The sequence below is a fragment of the Nicotiana attenuata genome, unplaced genomic scaffold, assembly GCF_001879085.1.
Source record: "Nicotiana attenuata strain UT unplaced genomic scaffold, NIATTr2, whole genome shotgun sequence".
Lineage (NCBI taxonomy): Eukaryota > Viridiplantae > Streptophyta > Magnoliopsida > Solanales > Solanaceae > Nicotiana > Nicotiana attenuata.
Genome location: NW_017671723.1, coordinates 111747 through 135264, shown reverse-complemented (window position 1 = coordinate 135264; position 23518 = coordinate 111747). Strand labels below are relative to the sequence as shown.

The window sequence follows — 23518 nt, the reverse complement described above, 5'->3', positions numbered from 1 at the left end:
TTGACTATAATATACAAAATTTAATGCTGCCTTTTTTTTTGGTTTATATGATAGTAGTCTTAAAAGACATTAAGCTTTTGACTTCACGTAGTAATAATAATAATAATAATAATAATAATAATAATAATAATAATAATAGTAATAATAATAATAATAATAAAAGTTAATTCATGCTAATAAGATATTAGTCATTTATTTGTGATATTTTACCTTGGATATTGTTATAAAAAAAATCTTACTTACTAATATAAAGATTTGAGTAATTTAATTTAAAATTTTAAGATATTTTACTGTTAAAAAGAAAATAATCTTTCTCTTTTAATGAAGATTTCATATTTATTCTTTTTAATCTATAGGCTTCATTAATATCTAAGCGAAAAAATAATAAAAAATATTATTAAAAAATTATGGAGCCTAAAAAATTTGGAGCCTAAATCAAAAGCTACTAGCCTCCCCCTTGAGCCACGTTATGCACGATTGCATATTACAATAAATTTCACAAGTGATTTGGATGGTTTAATACCATATGTAAGATGAATCATGACACAACTAACTATGCAAATTAACACCAAAACAAGTCTTAACATCAACGGACATTGTACAAACACATCATTGACCAAATTGCTATTACAATACCACTAGTCCATAATTACATTTGAAAGAGCAAAAAATGTTCATGAAATTATGCACCGCGTCAAATGTATCGTGTTACAAAGGGGACTGTCCGGGACTTGTTGCACTAATAACATCTTTAACATATAGCCAATCCCTTTCCTGGGGCAATAACCACTGCTATTTGAATACAAAATTGAGACAACACCTTGCAAGTGCCCATATGCAGGATTTCAGTAGTTGATCAAAAGTATCCTTCAGTCCCTAATTCAAATGCCAACTCCATTCCAAGGATAAATACAGGGCCAACTCTTAAGCTGCTGTAGGATAAATAGTTATCTGCGAACAATTTTGGCAAGAAAGAAAATCGAACAGGACTTGGAGTCGGATGCATATTGGGTATTATCGAAGAGAACACCCAGAAGGTGAACTCAGTTGTTATCTTCGAGCTTTGCTAGTCGAGTGTAAATATATTGCTACTGAAACAACGCTGCAAAGAAGCATAAAATTCCTATTCAGTTATATGCCTTGTCAAATTTGTGGAATTTTCCCCAAGGATTAAAACAAAGCAGTAAAACAACCTTCACACTTTTTTTTGATAAGGTAAAGTAAAACAAATCTTCATACTTACGTGGAACCAAGGAAAAAGGCAAGGGAAAGGTGAAATCCAAATAGAAATACAGAAACAACTGCAGTCAGTAGCATTGCAACTGAAGTTGAATAGACCTGCAAACAATTACAAGCTATATTAAAACAGTATCCTGTAAGCTCTCAGTTCATAAGCAGATTGTGTGTGCGAGAGACTAAAATTTCCGTCGTTTCTTTGCGGCGCCACTTATTGTGAGATTGTCCGATGCCTGCATATGATAAATGTCCACCACTCTTGGTTGGCAAATCAACAGGCCTTGGGAGAAAAAACTAGCCGAAAGGATAACTATACCTCCTCAAAAGCACGCCAACTTAAAGCTAAAGAAGAGGAAGAGCAAGTCTCATTGTCAACTGCACCATAGTCATTTCTATACCCTGAAGACGTGTGGGTATGAGTACATCCTTGATCCTAGAACTTCATAAGAGGAATCTAAGAGGCTCTTTAAATGGTAGCTAAACTTCATGCCTGATTAAAACAATGTCTTAGCACTCCAAAAATTAGTTGCCTAACCGCCGCCCTAAATTTCTAGCGATATCTTAAATATTTTGGCATGTCTGTTTTCTCTGTAATTACATATCAAGCAATAAGTTAGCAGCTTAGTGTGCATCATTTCTGGAGTGGGACCTCTAGTCCAGTTTACCTTAATTGCTCTACTCTTCAATTAGAAAAGCAACATAGCCTAGAAAAAGATAAAGCATGTCAGACATTGTGCTCGCAACATAGATATTCAAGGATGATCTCCAGGCGTATGATACTTAGCACTAGATTGAACCAGATAAAATGTAGATGTCATCCCTACCTTCACAATATTGTCAGCATATTTCATCACCATTGATACTGCAATACCACTGCAGAGACAAGTCTTGGTCAGTAAACAATAGAAAGACTGCTTATCCATGATGCAATCAATCCAATTTAAAACAGTTGAATAACAGAATGTTAGATCAAAAACCACACGCAAAAGAAAAACGGAATAATGCAGCCTATGAGAGGCTTACACCCAAAGTTACTCTATCCACATAACCCAGTAAACAGCTTAAATTGGAGGGGCAGTTAAATGGTTTTCAGTATATAGGCAAATCATACTGAATGGTTAATTAGGATTGCAAATGAACGCAATAAGGATGAGTGTGCACAATATAAAAAATTAAAAGGACAGTACAACAACAACAACATACCCAATATACTCCCACATGCGGGGACAAAAAAACAAAATTAAAAGGACAGTACGTTGAGCAAATACGGTAAACAAACACTTTAGGAAAAAAGCAGCATGGCAGCTTTTACCTAGTGGGTAGTATCTTTTATGTCAATTAACTCAACCAAGACACAATAGTTCCTTTAACTTAATGCTCATCAAGAGAACAACTTAAACGACTCAACTAAGCAACTGCAAAACACTGAGATTTTCCAAATAAATATATGCCTCAGTAACATGAAATAGTTAGCACAAGAAAAGAGTACTTCCCAATGATCTTGTATTATTAGACAACATATCCATAATATTGAAATGTATAAACTACCACTAAGAAGATTTAGAGGAAATCAAACCTTAGTGCGTGGTTGAGAATCATGAGAACCGTAATCAGTGTATACCCATGGAAAAATCCACTGCAGAAGATAAAGTCAAATTGTAAAACTTTACATAGATCACAAAATATAAACCCCAATCTGAAGAAATACTTGTCCTATCAAGAAGAGTTATTGTCTGTTACAAACAGCGCATAATGCAAATATGTACTTAGTAAAGTGAAAGAAAGGAGTGCTATCAACTTACTCATTCATGACTGCGTCAAAATCTTGAGTCATTATTGCAAAAGCATTGAAGATCATCCCAAAGACATACAACCAGAAGTTCTGAACATTAATATTTCTTGAAGGTCGCTTCTTAATTATAGCCTGCAAAGATAAAACAAAACTATGCACATTGTATCTGAGTCTAGTTTACAAAACTATGCACATTGTATCTGAGTCTAGTTTACAAAACTATGCACATAGTATCTGAGCCTAGTTTACTTTAACATTACAATGAGCATTTTTCCATTATGCTGACGAAGCCTGAGATGGTAATTCAAAATTTACGAAAACAGGCATAACTATAGTAAAGCAAAATCAGTCAGAAGCAGTTCTGAGGTCATTAAGTGCATATCTTTAAACTACTAATCTAATAGAACATATCTGAAAAAATGTACCTCTGTGTAAACTCCTGCAAAACCACTCAAAAGGGCCATTACCTGAAATCAAACAAAGAGGCATTTCAACCATCAGAAGAATTTGTTTAACCTTAATATTATATAGTCCCATGGAATATCAGCAACTTACAATAGCCATAACCCAACCTTGCAAAGGAGTCTGAAGAACATGATCAGAACTGTACAGAAAGCATCATTCATTAGAGAAACCCGTCAAAATATTTCATTTCTCCATTCATATAGAATCAACAGAACAAAGCAGTAACCATGATTCTCATCTTTTATCCTCCAGGCTGAAACACAAAAATCTATACAGCTATCCATCCATATAAGCAGTTCCAGAGATAAGATGCGGAAACTACTATGTTAAGCTCACCTAGGATTAAGTTGTGCAGTGGTGCACCCAGCACACAGTAGAATGAAAGCAGCCCACTGAATCTCAGTTAACCTGAAAGCCAATCTTGCTTTGAGTGACAAAAAATAGAAGATCAAAATAGGTAAACAATTAGGAGCAGATTCTTAAAATACCATCCAGAAATATGACAGAGTGTAGCGTACCCGCAGTCACCTTGAAAAACCACATATGTTACCAGCTTCCTATAGTCATATCGGTCTCTTAAATCTTCTTTTTTATAATAAAAGCTTTTCCTTGAAGAGTGCCTTTAGTGGAACCCTCTTTCTGTTTTTACAGTTTTGGGATACATACAATATTCTTGATGACAAATGCATTTCATAGAGAATTTAAGATTCTCACTTTTTTCGTTACATGAATAAAATTCAAACTTCATAAAAGGAAAAGCTTTTTCAGTTAATCCACCGTACAGAAAACAGTGCAGGACAATCTTGCAGTACAAGGTTTCAGGATAGTTAGATATACCCCTGCTCCTTATACTATAAACAATAAAGTCTACCAAGAATCAACTCAACTCCCAGACATGGCGCAACAAACTGTATAGGCTTTAGTGAGTGTTAACTGCTCCTTCGTTGACAAATCAAAGTGAAACTAAGGGGATACATAGCCACCCTGTTCTCATCCCTAAACAAAACAGATGCACACCATATATATGGAAACACAGAAAACTTTTTACTCTCCTATGCAGTGTGTTGTCCAATATGACACCCTTAATTAGTGAAAGGACTTACTTCCTTTTAAGAATAATTTGATACAATACGCCGGTGCTGATAATGTTCAAGTTCTTCAGTATCTGATATCCAGGAGCATCTACGTACGCAAAAATGTAATACTGCAAAGACCCGTGCGATTTCAATCAACTATATGCGAATAGACATGTGAGATAAAAGAACTAATCAAGTTTGGGAGTTAAAAAAGAAGAAATAACCAAAGAGAAAGCTAAACCTGCCTGAAGTAGATTCTTGACAAGGTAAAGTGCAGCGGGAATGGGATACACTTTAACTTCATCCCACGTAGTGCTCAACCTAAAAACATTAAGAGATTAATAGAATATGAGAGAAAAGAACTCGCCTTTTTATAACAGAAAACAACCTTTTTTTTAACAGAAAACAAACCTTAGTATCCAAATTATTATAGCCTGTTTGGCCAAGCTTCTTTTTGGCCAAAAGTGCTTTTTTTTTGCCAAAAGCACTTTTGGCAAAAAATTGAGGTGTTTGGCCAAGCTTTTGGAAAGAAAAAAAAGTGCTTTTGAGGAGAAGCAGAAGCAGTTTTGGAGAAGCATAAAAAAGTAGCTTCTCTCCGAAAGCACTTTTTTGAGAAGCACTTTTGAGAAAAATACACTTAGAAGCAGTTTTTTAAAGCTTGGTCAAACACTAATTGCTGCTCAGAAGTGCTTTTCAAACTAATTAGCCAAACACAAACTGCTTCTCACCAAAAGTAGTTTTGAGAAAAGCACTTTTGAAAAAAAGCACTTCTCAAAATAAGCTGATTTTTGCAGCTTGGCCAAACGGGCTATTATTCAACAGACAAGTTAAATAAAAATGTTTGGCGGTCTGCAGTGTTAATCCACCAAGGCAATCTTCCAAAGGAGGTAACTTATTTTGTTATTCATTAGTCATAAGTTGATATACAGACAGTGAAAATTTTAAAAGCTAATAGTAAATGGTTTAATGAAACCAAAGCTAATTCATATACATAGGAAAAGTCTAGCAGTAAGATGGAATAAACACCAAAATTTGGATCTAAAAATCTGCTTAAGTTAACCATGAGCCCTGTGTGCAAATACCCCTATGATCTTAAAAGGTAGGTATCCAACTGAGTTTTCTAATATGTGAAAATGCATTTTCCACATCAGCCAAGGGTTTAGCCTAGTGGTCAATGAAATGAGTACAAACCTTAGAAACTAGGGTTCAAATCCCAGCAAAGGCAAAATATACCATGTGATTTCTTTTCATCTGCCTAAGCCATGGTAAGTAGAGTTACTCGAATACTATGTTGGTGGAAAGTACCAGGTATTCGGCGGAATAGCCTAGGCGTGCGCAAATTGGTCTAAACACCACCATTATCACAACAATAACAACTACTCAGTCTCAAACAAGTTAGGATCTACTATATAATTTCTCCATTTAAATCCATCTCAAGCAAACACTATACAAAATAAAAACAAAAAGTATGATAAGTTCTCAATATATTCTCCTATCCCCAAATCTATGCTTGCAATGCTCAAGTAGAAATTTATAACTCAAATAGAAAAAAGGGCAAAAATTAGCATTTTCAGCTTTTTATCCCCTGGAAACTGAAATTTAACAATAAAAATAGTGTTACAAACCTGTTATCATCAGTAACGCCGTCCTTTCTCCAGATTCTTACCAATGCCGCAAGAGATAATGCACATTTCAATGCCTCTACCTAATTACATAGAAGCTTTAAGTCAAATTACACAGCAAAGTAACAATTGAGCAATAGTTTACGACTATAAACTCAAAACAACACTAAGAATCAGCAAAATAACTATTCTTCCATTCCACTAACCAAAAAATTAGCAGTTGTTACACTGTACTCATACTTTCCAGCTCTCTTCGACCACACAATCAGTATCGATTGTGAACTCGTGAGAACCGTCAGAATTAGCGTTACAGCTGACCTACAAACAAACAAAACATGAGCAATTATTCTCATTATTTACACGGATCATTTCGCAATTTTTTAAAGCTGAAATGAGGATGAAAGAGAGTGATAAACCTTCGGCTTTTCTGTTTTAGGCCATTCATCTCCGGCATTACTCCGATTGCGGCCATGATTTATGCTTCTGATGATTTTTCCGATCTCGAATTTCTAGGATTTCATCAGGAGATTCGTCGAGCGCGTTAGGGAAGTGTGATGATGAAGCTTCCGAATCACAGTTAGCTCGGAGATTGCAGATTCAGTCACTGATTGTGTGAAGAAGTGGAAGGGGTATTGGGCTTGGACGGTTCTATTGGATTGGGCTTTGAAAATGGGTGATTTGCACAAATACTATATCATAAACTTATTTACCTATGTTATTTATGTTTTGAACTTTTTAATAAGTATTTAGGTTTTTTTTACAAATTATATATATTGCTTCTTAAAAGACTACCACTCCATTATTAGTGGAATTACATTATATTCTTTCCTTTTTTTTTCCCTCTCCTCTTCTCTCTCCCTTTTTTCCAATTAAAATCCCTTAATCTACGCCCAAAATCTCCAACTTCTCTCTCTCCTCACCATTAACTTTATATTATTAAAAATTATTCTGAAATTTTATGATAATTGTAGGATAACTGTATAATAATTGTATTTGAATTGTATCAGCTACATAAATGCTTAAAACATAAATGTATCATACTTGTATCACGTTTGTATCTAACTTGTATATGGTATATTAATACCCGATATAATACATGATACAATACTAATAAACTAATATACAATTATCATACTTGTGATACAAATTATGAAATTCGCCATGAACGCACAATTGCTAGTAACAATATGCAATGAATATATAATAATCATACATTTGTAATACAATTCGTGCAACAATGATACATATACAGTTATAATACAATCACAATACATTTCTGAAAAATTGTGACACAATTGTGATCTTCAGCTTCTTCAAGTTTCAATCACAATATAGGTCTTCATCTTCTTCATCTTCTGTATATGATTGCCAATGAGTCACGCCAAATTTATACACGCCAAATTAAAATGGATGGTCACGTGCTCCTATAAAAATTGGGCCGTATCAAAGTCCAAATGATTGGAGCGATGGCGTATTGCTACGGTGCGAACGTGCTCTTTCCTTGTCACTCCTTTTATTCCTCACCCATTCTTCATCTCTTTCCCACTCCATTAGCTTACCGGCCGTTCAATGATGATGTGTCGCCGGCGAAGATTAAGCGGCGACTTTCTTTTTCTCCTTCAGTTCCGCTGCCTTTCGACCTTTCTCCGCCTCCCGTTGACCACGACCTCCTCGTAAGTATAATAATACCATTGGGTGGGTTTGGCGAGGAAATGAAGGGATTTTGGGTAAGTATTGATTTTGGGTATCTTAAATGTGGAATATTTTATGTAACTAATACTCACTATTTAAGGTATAATTCATTTCCTCTTTTTTTAAGGTTTTGGGTAAAATAAGTAAATATAGGTATATATAGTTATTACTCCCTCCGGTCCAAAATAAGTGATTTTTTGGATGTTTTCACATAAATTAAGAAATTCACCTTTTAGCATTAATTAGCAATGAAATTGACCATATTAACCTTTACTATCTCACATAAACACTCCTAACACATATTCCAACACCATTTACTTCAAGGACAATGTAGGAAAAAAATAATTAATTCATTCTTGAAATCTGGAAAAATCACTTATTTTGGACCACAAGAAAAAGGCCAAAAAATCACTTATTTTGGACCGGAGGGAGTAATAAGAAACCTAAATAAAAGTAGTAAATAGGTTTCTACCATAGTATAGCTAGGTAAAAATCCCGCACAAATAGGACACTTCGATACTACTATTAATTTTTTGACCCCGCTTGCCACACGGGCATAACTTCAAATTTTACAAGTATTGTCCCTCAACTACCCCGCGGATAAGGATTTTGACTTTTGACTTTAAATGTTTGCCCATGAAATAAGCGGAGGTTAAAATCAAGATTATCTATTTTCAAGGTCATTGAGCCTAATTTCTTTTATTTTTACGGGCATGCTAGAATTATTTTTGGCCCATCTACAAGTTTTTTCTTTTCTTATTTATTATCTCTCTTTCTTTTTTTATTATTGTTCTAAAACTTAATCGAGATTGTTAGTGAACGGGAAGCTCAAGAACAATAGAAAAAGGCAAATTAGATGATTCAACGACTGCACATAAATTGAAGAATGTGTATTGACAAGCTAAGATCAAGCAAGTGATTACGAGACAAGTCAAGTAAAGACATTGAGATGTTAAGAAGTTAATTACATGTAGTTATAGTTATCGGTAGATTAAAAGAAGGGACTCTTTATATAACCAATTATATTCATTGTTTATTTGCCTCATAATTATACAAAATTAATACCTGATTATTTATATATTATTCATCCATCAACTATTTTAAATTTAAGTGATTGAATAAATAGCTATTTAGGTTAATTCTTCTAAAAAGAAATATTAGCATATTTGTTGATGTAACGTCAATCCAAGGGAAAAGAATTTGGTTCCTAATTTTCTTTTTTCTTGTATTACATGTAACGTTGTTGTTATTCCTGTCATTTTCCATCAACACAACAAAAGGCGAATAGAAAAGAAAGTCGCCCATTTTCACTTTCCCCAATTTCCATTCTATTCTCTCTATTGAACCCATAACCTATACATACACACAATTCAATCCACATCCGTGTATATATACAGATCGAGAAGGGTGGGGTGGGGTGGGTGAAAAAGGAGAAATGGCATCGGAGGATGAATTGATGATGCAGGACGCCACCGACGACGGCGAATCCTTCGATGATGACTTCTACAGCGGCGGCGATGCCCATGAGTCCGACGACGATGACGTCATGGATTACGATTTCAACGACAACGAATCCGACGATGATTCCGATACGTGCCTCGCTCATAACCGTTCTCAGGTACAAACTTATCAACATATATAAACAAATTATGATTTTGTTAGCTTTTTTTTTCTTTCATTTTTGAGCTGTAAGTTTAGTAACTTTTGAATTTGGAGCTGTTTTTATTTTGTTATGATTACTGGAAATATTTTATGTTAGTAAACAAATTTAATGGACGATTGTTTCAGCTGCTAATGAAGGTTTTATTCAAAATCAACCATTTTTTTATCTACTAGAGTTCCGGTGCTCAACTAACATTTTTGTTGTTTCAAAATCCTTATTTTGGCAATTGAAACCTAGATTTGTGACGACAGGGGGGGGGGTATATGTACTACGAGCTTAGAATTGATTTGCGTGGAAGGAAATTGAGGAATGGTTTGGTCGAATTAACTGGGTTTTCTTCCATATTTAAAGAGCTTTGTAAGAGTAATTGGGGTTGTTTTGTTCAAATTCCAGCGGAGGCAGAACACAAGGTGATTGACTGATTTCTTTGTATTTGCCTAAGCCTTGGGCAGAGTCACCCTTTAAATGTGCTGGTGGGAGGTTGGAATAGTTGAGGTGTGCACAAGTTGGCCCGGATACCACCGTCATAAAAAAAAAAGAATAATTGGGGTTGCCTGAAGAATACATTTTAGTTTCTTGAAGACAGACAGGAGCATTAACTATTGCCTTTGTTTGGAACTCATAGTGCGTGCTCTTTTTTCTGATTTTCTGCTATTAGGTTACGGGTCTAGTGTCCACATTATGGTTTTTTTAAAAGCAAGGGTTTTGTAATGGTACTTCTTTGAGCAGAAGATTGGGTGCAAGTGTCCTCTCTAATCATAGCTCATGAAGCTTCTGCATTGTGAAACTAAGATATCTCACCTCCTGCATTGACAAACAAAAGTATGTTCCTAATAGGGATACTATAAGTCTGATATGGCATAAATCATAATGGCAAAAGTATGTCCCTAATAAGGATACTATATGTTTTTTCTCAAAAAATAGGAATACTGTAAGTCTGATATGGATTAATAATGGGGCTACTCAGATTTTAAAAGGCTACTCTAAGTATCGGATTTGTGGCAGTCCAAGTAGAATTAGAGGTCCAGCATGCTGTGAAAACTGAAACCTAATTTATCATGGATCGTGGAAGGAATAAGAAAGTATTTTTGGGCTGAATATGGGTGCTCCAAGGAATGCTCGAGTAGTGTAGGAACCTTTTCTGTGTGGTGCCTGGTAAGAAATGCCACTGGCTAAACCAAATTGCACATTATTTCTTTTTTGATGCCAAAAAGTTTAAAAGAACAGGTTGTGGAAAGAAGCACCTTCGGGTTGGAGGTATTATAGATTTGATTAGGCAGGAAAGTGATAGTCTGGCTGCAGATTCTGATTCTTAATGTTGATGTTTTTACCACTTCCATTACTGAATTCCGAGATTCTGGACATATTCTTAAGATTGAAGAGTAATACCTTGACAAGGGACCTGAATCACCTAATGTCCTGAGGGATTATAGATCCCAAAAGAAATAATAGAAGGATAGAGCAGAAGAACTTGTAGAGTAAGTGTAACAAAAAGACTTTAATGATGAGTTCTGTTTACGGAAGGGAATTTCTTGATGCTGCTCCTTCACTTCGGTTGAGTTCTGCATGTTATGTGGATCTAAAACAAATCTCAGACTTGTGTGGTCCTCCCACTCCTTTGGAGCCCCCGTTGTGAAATTTTGTTTCTTCAAAGGAGGGGACTTAATTATTTGGGTCTTGTAAACGGCCATAAGATGTTGCTAGTATTCAAGTGGACTTAAAAGGGAGACAGGGGACAAGATTTTGAATAGGGAAGGATAGAACCTCATTTGATAATTGTAGTGTAATCCTAGAGAAATTGTATGCTTACGATTAATAAGCTTTAAGTTATCATATGGATCTCTTTAAGGCAAATACAATTACAAATTTGTTGTAATCCGTGTGGAAAACACTAGGTTTTAGTACATTAGCTACCGCTAAATTTTGCTTAATTATCCTAGTTTTTGATAAAGTGAACTAACAATTGAATTCCCAGTGTGTAACCATGGTTATCCAGCGGTTGTGATCTTTAACAAGCTATTTTTTTTTTATAACCATGGTGTTCGGCCCAGCTTCCGCTTACCTCGACTAATTCCACAGGGTACCTGCTTCCTGCTTCCTGCCGCCAGTGTAGGTACTGGATAACTCTGTCCACCAAGGTTTGGACAGATGGGATGAAATCACTTAGTTTTTTTGCCTCCGCTGGTATTTGAAACCTCATGGCTTTTAACCCACTTCATTGACCATGAGGCCACACCCATGGGTTTTATCAAGTTATTTCTACCAAATGATTGCTTAGTTCTCGTGTTTTTTTTTAAAAAACTTTTTCGGCTGATGCTTTGGTTTACCTTTTCTTTAGTCAAATTTTAGCATCTTGAATGAAGCTGATATTCACAAACGCCAAGAGGATAGTATTACAAAGATATCTACAGTGCTTTCCATTTCAAGGGTAGCTGCTGGTATTCTGCTTCGCCATTATAACTGGTAAGTTCTTTTCATAAGACATAAGCATTATTTTGTAGTTATGATTATATATGTTAGATGTTGATATAGAATGGGTATTGAGCTAGAAGTTTTCCCTGCCTCAGTTAATTTTTGTGGCCATGGTAAATTTGTAGAGCATGCAAATCGTTCTTGTCATATAGAATTCTTGAGCATCTAGGTTCTTAAAGCTGATGCACATTGCTCTTACCTACAACATAGTAGAAAAGTTGGAAGGCTTTAGGGCTTATATGCTGAATATCCTAGCCTTTTTGGACTGACAGGAGTGTCAGCAAAGTGAATGATGAATGGTTTGCAGATGAAGGAAAGGTCCGCAGGATTGTTGGTTTATTAGAGAATCATGTGCCGCTCCCTGATGAAGAAGAGGTAACAAATTTCATAGAGGAAGAGCATTTTCTTCCTTTAGATCGGATGAAAACTAGTCAAAACGTTGATCACTACTATTTCCTTGAATTCAAGATGCAAATTTTCTTTCTTGCAGCTTACATGTGGAATCTGCTTTGATGATTATCCTCGTAATGAGATCACTGCCGCTGCTTGTGGTCATCCTTTTTGTCTCACCTGTTGGCAAGGTTAGTCTCTTATGAAAAGTGCCACTTTTTAATGGAAGTATGAAAGGTGTCCGGGTTAAATATTCGCTCTCCTTCAGAAATCTGGCATTCTAGGTTTCATGAAACTAGCCTTTTCTCGGACCCAAAATCTTTTAAGTTTTTGCTGCTGTCTTACGTATGCTCGTTATCTTGCTGTTGTGGTTGAGGCTTCCTTTGGAGCTCATCCAGCTTGTTGACAACTAAAAGATGTTGGGATGAAGAAGATAACAGTACTCTAGAGTTCCTACAGTGCTGGTCCAGGATAGATTTGGGAAGTCAAATGTCAAGATTTGAAACTTCATTCCAGCAGCTACATGGTTGTCCATTTGGATAGAAAGAACTGCTAGCTTTTTTGAAAGCAAAAAGGAATCTGTAATTACTGTGAAGTCTAGTTGCCCTTCTTTTTTACTTTTTTGGTGCAACATGGTGGTAATAAAGGATGTAGAGACCATGATTTTGAGCTCATTAACAATTTGTAATGCAACTATGGTTTTGGATGTTGTCCATTTTCTCACAGCATATTCTTGTTGCTATGAATCAATGCAATTATCTTTACTGATCCCAAAGAAGAAGAACAACATTATACTAATGGGAGGATTATACCTTTTATACTCCTTTCAGGGTTGTTCTTGATTTCTGAATTATATTATAGGTAACTCCTTTGGCTCTTATGTTGGTATTCTGGGGGAAAAGAACAATAGAGCTTTTGAACGGTTGGAAAGCATTTTCTGTAGCTAAGCTCTCTTGTTGTTGGTTAATTTTTGACGCACCCACGAAGTTCCTGTTAGCATAGTTGATTTGGTGGCTTTCATGGAGAACGATACTTTGTCTAGGTTTTCTAATACCACTTGTTATTGGACTTTTCCCACTTAAATAGAAAAGAATTGGTGCCCAAGCTGATCACAGAACTTATGGAGATGGGGTGCTATAGAGAAGATTACAGCTACATTCTTTGAGACGTTTTGTGGTTAATCTTGTCATCATAGAACAATGTTGAAGTGTAATTGAGAAGATTGATGTAAAGTATTTTCTTAAGTCTCTCATGTGAACGAAGTAATATTTTCACTGTTTGTGGTATGGTTAGTTTTTCCTACTTTTCTGTTTAGGCATCCCATGGAGCTTCTCATCTTTTCTTTATTTGGTGCAGGGTATATTGGCACGGCCATTAGTGATGGTCCTGGATGCTTGATGCTGCGCTGTCCTGATCCATCTTGTAGTGCTGCTATAGGTCTAGATATGATAAACAAATTGGCAAGTGACGATGATAAAAAGAAGTATAAGCACTACTTTATCAGGTCATTTGTGGAGGACAATAGAAAGGTAATTGTTTGCATAAAGCTTTTATTATTTGCCTTTTAAATCTTCCTCCCGCTTTTTCCCTCTTTCATACAGTGATACTTTGAGTTATTTTCGTAATTTTTCTTTAGAAGAATCTTTAGTATATGCTCTGTGCATCTATTAAGTTCCTAAAGGTTGTTCTGGTCTTCTTTAGACAAAATGGTGTCCTGCTCCAGGATGTGATTATGCAGTTGACTTTATTGTTGGTAGCGGAAGTTATGATGTTACTTGCGGCTGCTCATATAGTTTCTGCTGGAATGTGAGTTGCAATGTTTAAACTTAGCTACTTTAGTTAATGGTTGTTCTGTTTCTGCATTTCTGTAGTCACTATGGTTTACGAATTTATTTGCAGTGTACTGAGGAAACTCATCGTCCAGTTGATTGTGGAACTGTGTCCAAGTGGATTTTGAAGAACAGTGCTGAATCTGAAAACATGAATTGGTATGCAATATCAGATTTTATAATCCTTCTTTGTCTTTTTGTATTACTTGGTTTAGCTGACTTTGATAAATTAGTCGTGGAAGAGAGATAATAACTTCATGAAGGAGCTATTAAGTTAGTAAGCCCCTGATCAAATTGTTGCTCCATAGAGGGGGTTCAACCATCTTGGAAACATTGGTGGAAGTGGCTCATACCTTTGGTTGGAACTTACTATAATCCTGAATATCTTCCTTTTATTGGGAAAATAGTGTTTTTGGGACCAAAAGTTCCAAAGGTAGCATAAAAACACTGATGTTCCTAAGAAGCTGCAGCCATTTTCCTGTTTGGAACTTTTAAGAAAAGATCCCGTGTTGCTCTTTTGTCTAATTTTTAATTCCAACTTGTTTTCTCCCTGTTGGTAGATTTTGTTGTCAAGAAGTTTGAATACATCTGGGAGTATGGAGGAGGTTTTATCTTTTCGAAAGAAGGGACCATGATTGTTCCTCTGAACGGTCTCAAAGAGAACATAGCAGAATATTTTAATCAGGCTTGTTGGTTGAAGAGAAACATATGCTTAATGTTATATATCCTTTTGATTTGGACATGTAACCTTTAGTGATGGATATTGTTACTACTTGGAAGTCCCTGGTAAAGTTGACCAAACACTTTAACAACAACAACAACAACAAACCCAGTGTAATCCCACGAAGTGGGGTCTGGGGAGAGTAGTGTGTACACAATCTTACCCCTATTTTGTGAAGGTAGGGAGACTACTTTTGAAGACCCTGGGCTCAAGGAAAGATAAAAAAGAAACCAAAACAGCAAAATGGTAACAAAATCAATAGAGGATTAGTAAAATAACCGAGGCGAAAGAAACAAAATATAGTGAAAGAAATTCGCGGATAAGAAAATGCTAGGAAACAAGACTAATACCAAAATTACCAGTACGAAAGGAAGACACAATTGCTACCTATTATCCTTCTACTCTAATTCTCGACATTCACTCCTTCCTATCAAGGGTCACGTCCTCAGTAAGCTGAAGCAGCACTTGTCATGCCTTATCACCTCTTCCCAATACTTCTTAGGCCTACCTCTACCTCTTCTCAGTCCTATCATGGCCAACTTCTCACACCTCCTCACCGGGACATCTATGCATCTCCTCTTCGCATGCCCGTACCATCTCAGTCTCACTTCCCACATCTTATCCTCCACAGGGGCTACTCCTTCTTTGACCCAAATATCTTTCATTCCTAATCTTATCTTTCCTAATATGCCCTCACGTCCATCTCAGCATCCTCATTTCTGCTACTTTCATCTTTTGGACATGGGAGTTGTTGACAGGCCAACACTCCATCCCAGATAACATGGTCGGTCTAACCACCATTCTGTAGAACATACCTTTAAGTCTTAGTGGTACATTCTTATCACATAAAACGTCGAAAGTGAGCCTCCATTTCATCCATCCTGCCCCAATACGATGTGTGACATTTTCGTCAATCTCCCCATTACCTTGGATTATTGACCCGAGGTACTTGAAACTCCCTCTTGGGAATGACTTGTGTATAAAGCCTCACTTTCTCGTCCGTTTCATGGGTCACGTCACTGAACTTGCACTCCAAAACTCCGGGGTCTGTCTCCAAATCTCCAACCTTGCGTCAACACTGCCTCGTGTCTCGGCGATCAATACTATATCATCCCGATATAACTGTCCTAACATCTTAACTACCCAGGAAAATTAATGTAGCATTGCATGATAATTATTATAGGGTTCTGCTCATCCAATGAAGATAATAGTATAATGTTTTTTTTCTTGAGAAATAGCCAAAAGGTCTGTAATTTTTTATTTGGCCCACTGCTACTCTATGTCCTTTTTATCAGTTAGGATCATGTCTCAGGATGAACTCTGGCGGCGTGCTCTCATATTTCAGTATTTTCTATTTTTGTTAGAGTTCAGTTTCTGAGCTGAGGGTCTATCGGAAACAACCTCCCTATCTTCACAAAGTTTTGGGTAAGGCTGCGTACACACTACCCTCCCCTCCCAAGATCCCACTTGTGGGATTACACTGTGTTTGTTGTTGTTAGAGTCCAGTTTCTACCCTCCATGTTGTCGGATCAGAAGCATTTTGAGGTTTTTAAGATTTATTATGTGCTGATTTTTTGCAATTTTCATTGCTATGTGGTGCCTACATATAGCCTTTTTTTGTTTGTATTAACAGTTCATGCATCAAGCAGAGATACATTTGGTGTTATTAGATGCATCAAGCGGACACATATTTGGTGTTCAACTATGTTTTTGTGTTAGCTCAACTCCCCATAACCTAACTTTCTATACTATTAATTTGTGTATTTCATGTAAAAATCCACTTCCAGTGTGTGACATTAAACATCATTATCTTGGTGATATTGCAGGATATTAGCTAATTCTAAGCCTTGTCCGAAATGCAAGCGGCCAATTGAGAAAAATCAAGGGTGCATGCATATCACGTGCACACCACCCTGTAAATTTGAGTTTTGCTGGTAAGTGTGTCAGCTATAAATGAAATTTCTGTTCCTGTTCCTAGCATATGCTACTTGCACAATATTGTATAGAGTGTGCAAATAGAATTTTTTTTCAGCCATGCTTCCATTTTGCATCTGCTTCGTTTATCATACACATGCCAAGCAGCAGCCCCCCCCCCCTAAAAAAAAAAAAAAAAACAGATCTTGTTTCCAGTGTTATCAAAGGCGCGCTTAAGCCCTGAAGCGAGGCTCAAAATATGTTGAGCGCTTCACCTCGCTTAATGGGCGCTTCAGTGTTGTCATCAAGACTTTAAGGCATACTTTTCCTTGCTAACGAGCATAATCCGGAAGACGCGACACTAAACAATTGATATTTCACTTTATCATAAATTTTCTTCAATTTCTTTGTCCATATATTTGGTATTCATGCTTATAGATATTAGTCTTGGACTACACATATATATTTGTAGTTTTTCTCCATTTGCGCCTTTCTTCATTAAAACCCACGCTTTATTTGCGCTTTGCGCTTGAAGCCCCAACAGACCTCTTTTTTGCGCCTTTCGCCTTTGATAACACTGCTTGTTTCATTGTGATTCTTGTGAATCTTTTTTCCTAAAAAGACATCTTTGCAGGCTCTGCCTTGGCCCTTGGACGGATCACGGTGAGAGAACAGGTGGCTTCTATGCATGCAACCGTTACGAGGCAGCAAAACAAGAGGGGGTGGTAAGATCTTTGCTCTTTTAGTATTTTCTATTTCAAGATCTGTCTGCCAATTCAGTTCTTTTAGTCATAAACTAACTGATGTTTTGCTTCCAGTTTGATGAATCTGAAAAGAGGAGAGAAATGGCAAAAAATTCTTTAGAGAGGTATACACATTACTACGAAAGATGGGCCACCAACCAGTCGGTAGGTAGAGGTTTATGACACCTTTATTTTGGTTGTTTTCTCATTATCAGCTATCTCAACTTTACAACTGTTAGGAGAAACAAGATATAAAGAGAAGATTGGTATTTGCTCAAGTTCTTTCCAGATACTATTGTATTTTTACACAGACCTAACTTTGTATCCTAAGCATGAGGTGATGGCTTCTTGCATGGATGATTGATAAAATTACTGTCACATGAAATTGCTGCACATGATCTTGCTTTTAGTGTCATCAATTTACATATAGTAGCAAGAAGTATAATGTCCATGGTAATGTGTCAAATTGTGGTAGATGCTGCATGACTTCTGCTCCTACTGGGAGTCTCTTATTACCAATCTAAAGAGCTACTGATGCAATATGGAAATATAGATGGATTATGTACTAGCACTTAGTTGTACAGAAAATGAAATACTCATGCGTATGACTTTTGGCTTTTTTGGTGCAACCTACAGGATGCTAGAGATGAGAATAGCATGCTTGATTTCTCAGATTCACTGCAGGATTAGAACTTTATTAGAGATGGAACCATTTCTTTTTGTTTGGTGGAGAAAGGTTCCAATCATTGTAATTCTCTGGTACCAACTTAGCAGTTTGTACCAGATTTCTGTTATTAATACATATAATACTTTACCAGTTTTAAAAAAATAATGTACTAGCACTATTAAGTTATATTCTTAAGCAATTGTCAGCATGAAGTTGACCTGATTGGACATCTCGATAGTTCAGACGTTCATTCAGTATGGACGTGTACATTTGAGATTGGTTTTTACATAATCTAATGGGATGAAAAGAGTCCGTGCTATGGTGAAGATAACTAGGGAAATAATTTAACTAATCCTCCACTTTTGTTTGACCTGCATTCTGTTTTAGTTTGTCCCAAAATATGACCTCTTTCCTTAGTGGCAAAGTCAACCCAATCCAGAAAGACATTTTTATAGCTTCTTTTGTCATCTTTATATGTGATACTTATCTTAGATACCTTCGGAACTGGGAGCCTGGGGCTTGGATCCTCCTCATGAGAGATTATTCTTTCAAGTGAATGATTTTCCTGCTGTCTTCTCAAATCATCTTGTGCAGTATGCACGCACTAGAAGCATTGCCCTTTCGTGGGCCTGAATTGAAAAGTTTCTGAAGTAATGATCCAGAAAAAAATCTCTTTTATTTCAAAGTCATGAACGCATTTGGAGATGGGTTTCTTACTATCTTATCTGTTCAAGTAGTTAAACTTCTTTATGTGTCTTCATAGCCCTGCATACATTTCATGCTGGAACTCGGCTAAGACTGCATCATGGGGATATAGACTAAGCAGTGTGCAATTATGTTTTCTTGCCACAAAATATGATTGCATTTGTTTCTGATGCTTTATTATTTATCGGGAGAAGTCTTACTCATAATACTGCATGGTCTTTTTTTAACTACTTATCTGAATGTCAATAATGTCATCTTTATGTCTCATTTCAGTCTCGGCAAAAGGCACTTGCAGATCTTCAGCAAATGCAAACAGTACATGTAAGGAAATTTTCTTTTACATATAACCATCTTCTGCTATTTGCTATTACCTTTTAAATTTAACTAACAAACTGCTTGATTATAGTGCTTGTTTCTCTTTCTTGAAGAGAGGAAAAGTGATCATATTAAATTATTAAGTAGAAGAATGCAGATTCAAATGAACAGATTAATTGAAAAGGATTTATCGTTCTATGTGCAGAATATTTTCCCTGGGAAGTCTAGTCCCCATTTCTGTGGACTGAGCTGCTGAGTTTAAATTCATTGTTTTTCTTACACCGTCTCCTCTGAAAGTGTTTTAACTGTCTCTGCTTGTTATCTCCCAACTTACATTCATGCACGAGCGGGGTGTGTTCTGTCCTGATCTTTGTGTGTATAGTATATCTCATTGTGATGATATGAAGCCTTTTTTATTTGAGGCGAAACAAAACTTTTTGTTATCTTTCATATTCCCTATATTGCAATCCATCCGGCAACCCACAGAAGTCGTCACATACAAGGTTGGGTGTGAAAGAGGACTCAGGCATTTTTCTCTTTCAAGTTGTCATTAGCTGATTATTTCTCTGAATTTCTGGAAAGCATTTATATTTATTGCACGTTGCAGCTTGAGAAGCTGAGCGACAAACAGTGTCAACCCGAATCACAGCTCAAATTTATTATAGAGGCCTGGTTGCAGGTAATCTTAATTTCTACATCAATATCTAACGTTCTTACTCTCTCGTGCTTCATGTATATATGCTGATTATGACGGCTAAATCTTTGCAGATAGTTGAATGTAGGCGTGTGCTAAAATGGACATATGCATATGGTTATTACTTACCTGAGCATGAACATGCCAAGAGGCAGTTCTTTGAGTATCTGCAAGGTTTTGCCTTAGCTTCCCTTCAGAAACTCATTTAGATGCTTCCCTTGCTTTATTGAGCAATTATCGTTAATGCCATAGGTGAGGCTGAGTCTGGACTTGAACGGCTTCATCAGTGTGCGGAGAAGGAACTCCAGGGGTACCTCGATGCAGAAGGCCCGTCAAAAGAGTTTAATGAGTTCCGGACAAAGCTTGCAGGGCTTACAAGGTATTTAGATTCTGAAATAAACCTAGAACTCTAGTCTATCTATAAGTGGCTGGTGAATATGATGGTTCAAGTGCTGCTCTGTAAATTTTCTTTGGCAGAGATTTGGAGATTTCTGCCTCTTAAAACGATGAATAGACGACTGTTAGTTGGATAAAACATTTATGCTATACCATTTTTTCTACCTGGATTTAGGAAAAGAATAAAATTATTCTTGCTTTTCATCTTGGTAGGAGCAGATGAACAGATTCTATAGCATTTGATTATTATAGGAAGACACTACTTTTTTCCCTACTGAAGTGAGGGTGTAGGTGAATACAGTATGATGTCTTTTTAACATTCCTTAAGAAACACTAAAATCTTGCGGAACATTATTACTAACTTTTTTAGCAGACGAGGTTTCAATGGTTGCAAGTTTCTTTCGAATTAGGAGAGGCTCTTGCACTTCTTTTTATTGGAATAGTAGGAAGAAGTTTTTGCATTTGCTTGAGGGTTTATGATATTCCACTAAAACGATCAACCCTTTTTTACAGCTTAGACTAAATTTTAAGTGGTTCTGTTTTTTGGAATCAGTTAATAGAGAAGGAAGTTGAATGGGCGACTATTCTGTCTTGCTAAATTCTCCATTCACAAAATTCTTATTCTATTACGTGACCCATTAAGTAGTGCGACATAGAAAAATTGAGCCCTGGCGACCTCAGTGGGATCAGCAAGTCAATAGAGTAAGCATTCTTTAATGCAACATATGTCAAATTATTTTTTTGATTAGAATATTTTATCACCAATTAGGGAACTTACCCGTATAGGAATTGCAATAAACTTTAAATTGGATTAGTGCTAGTGTAGCAACCTAGTTTCTTGAGAGTCACACTCAAGCTGGGGTTTCTGAGGAATGTCCCGGTGAATAATTTTTGATATTTTCTGGTGTTAGCTAATGGTTCCAGCATCAGAGCCGGCAAAATCTCTTGTGATTCATAGTTTCAGTAAGAGAAAACTAGTATGGTTGTTGTACTGCATTAACGAAATCTTTTAATCAAGGTTTGATTAGCTTTAGGGTATGTACGTGTCCTTTGCTAACCTCCAACTTTAGTTGAACTGTTTACCAGGTGGAGGTTATTCCTCATTTTACGGAGCATCTTGCTGAAATGCAGGGATATTCCATCCATTTTAGTTTATTTATAGAGATGAGTAAGGAGAGTACTCTTATAATTTATTCTGTTTGAATGATGACAGTGTGACTAGAAATTATTTTGAGAATCTGGTCCAAGCCTTAGAAAATGGTCTCGCGGATGTGGACGCTCATGGTGCTTACAGCAGGGCAGCTAGCTCGAAAAGCCTGGGTGGTGGGAGCAGCAAAGCAAAAGGCGGTAGAGGGAAGGGAACCACATCGAGGTCAAGCAGTTCCAGAAACATCGATGATTCAGGACATTGGTCTTGCGAGTATTGTACATATGCCAATGTTAGGTCTGCTACCGCATGCCAGATGTGCCAGCAGCGCCGTTGAAGCCATTTTTGAGTTGCTACTGCTTCAGTCTGGGAATTCCTCATTATCTGCTGATTGCTATGGCTGAGGTCCAGATCCAGATGAAGATACGGGTTTCTAAGCTGGAGACATGCTGGAATGGGACGGAACCTAACAGTCGAGAACTATGATGGAGAAGCATGAAATGATGGCCATGAGTTGGAAGCCTTCATACCTCTTAAGATGAAATGTACATAATGTTTGTTATCTGTCATCTTTGTAACCTGTATCTGACTTGTGCAACAAAATGTTCTTTTGTAATATTCAACTCCCTGATTATATAACGTTGTTGTGTTGGTAAAGTGTTACTTTAGGCGGCTGCTACGTTTGCTACTTATAGTAAATCGCGGAGATCACACGTCTTATGTACACAAATATCAGAAGCCGTAAACTTTACGGTGTCCTCTCTCGAGAACAGGTTGTTTTGCTGAAAATTTAGCTTATACAGTTAATGACTAGGTCAGATCATTCTACTGACTATGCAATATGCATAACTGAAGAAGCTTGGCCAGGCCCGTCTGAGGCTTGGTTGCAAGCCTATCCACTTTAAAAAAAAATTAGTGAAGTGAAAAAATTGCACTTCAGAAGCACTTAAGGCCAAAAAGTTTGAAGTGCAACAAATGTTTTCTTACATTTAAGGTCAATAAGTTTGAAGTGAAAAATTGTACTTCAGATGCACTTAAGGCAAAAAGGTCTGATGTGTAACTAATGTTTTCATGTGCTTAAGGCCAAATAAGCCTGAAGTTCAAATTGCCCATAAACAAAAATTTGTTCTTCGAATTTTAACAATCCAATATACGATTTAATACCTAAATCTACTCCAAATAAGTTCAAATTTGAAACATAACCTCCAAATATCATCAAGAACAAATTTCAATCATCAATTTGTCAGAACAACAATAAATGTAACAAACCCATTTTGCAACTAAGAAAAAAAAAACCTAAGCAATAGTAAAAAATAAAATGCTACAACATCTCATCACTGTATGTGATGACCCAAAATGTCATCTTGTGTTTTAGAACGCAATCTGGTGTTCCGAGGCCTTCAAAACCTAATTTTATTTCTCCTCTATTTGCGTGCGCAGTCCGGGCACGTTTCCAGAAAGCCTTTATGTGGAAATTTGAGAAAAATAATAATTTTTGCCTTTATAAGTTGATTTTAGTTGACTTCGGTCAACATTTTGAGTAACGGACCCGGACCCGTATTTTGACGGTCCAGGTGGGTCCGTAGTAAAATATGGGACCTGGCCGTATGTCCGGATCGGATTCAGAGGTCCATAGCCCGAGTAATAAATTTTTGTTAAAAATTGTAAGTCTGAAAATCTAATGATTTAAAGAATTTGATTAAGGTTTGATCTCGTTGGTATCGGGACCATATTTTGGTTACGGAGCCCGGTCCAGGTTCAATATAATATTAAAGTCATGTTTGTTAAATTTGGTGAAAAACGGAGTTGATTTGACGTGATTCGGGCGTCCGGTTGCAAAAATAGGAATTTCAAAGTGTTCTTGAGAATGTCATGTGATTTTGTGCTAAATTTGTAGTTCTAGGTGTTAAATTGGCTATTTGATCGCACGAGCAAGTTCGTATGATATTATAAGACTTGTGTACATGTTTGGTTTGGAG

At 36.5% G+C, this 23518-nt stretch overlaps 2 protein-coding genes across 2 annotated transcripts; one reads left to right on the top strand and one right to left on the bottom strand.

Moving 5' to 3' along the window:
* Positions 1-562: 562 nt before the first annotated feature.
* On the bottom strand, positions 563-6841 carry LOC109209865 (CMP-sialic acid transporter 2-like). The gene is made up of 13 exons (XM_019373209.1): positions 6608-6841; positions 6398-6509; positions 6195-6274; positions 4815-4890; positions 4597-4697; positions 3830-3901; positions 3584-3632; positions 3454-3495; positions 3039-3160; positions 2813-2872; positions 2061-2109; positions 1244-1338; positions 563-1102 (listed from the first exon to the last, which is right to left on the bottom strand). The coding sequence occupies exons 1-13, from the start codon at positions 6661-6663 to the stop codon at positions 1051-1053; spliced, it is 966 nt and encodes a 321-aa protein (XP_019228754.1). The 5' UTR covers positions 6664-6841; the 3' UTR covers positions 563-1050.
* Positions 6842-9142: 2301 nt separating this feature from the next.
* Positions 9143-22207, top strand: LOC109209864 (probable E3 ubiquitin-protein ligase ARI8). The gene is made up of 15 exons (XM_019373208.1): positions 9143-9501; positions 11885-12009; positions 12291-12393; positions 12509-12599; positions 13765-13937; positions 14110-14214; positions 14308-14396; positions 16785-16892; positions 17507-17597; positions 17691-17780; positions 19261-19308; positions 19910-19981; positions 20071-20170; positions 20249-20375; positions 21606-22207. Exons 1-15 carry the CDS (start codon positions 9319-9321, stop codon positions 21874-21876), a joined length of 1776 nt encoding a protein of 591 aa, XP_019228753.1. The 5' UTR covers positions 9143-9318; the 3' UTR covers positions 21877-22207.
* The last annotated feature ends 1311 nt before the right edge of the window (positions 22208-23518 follow it).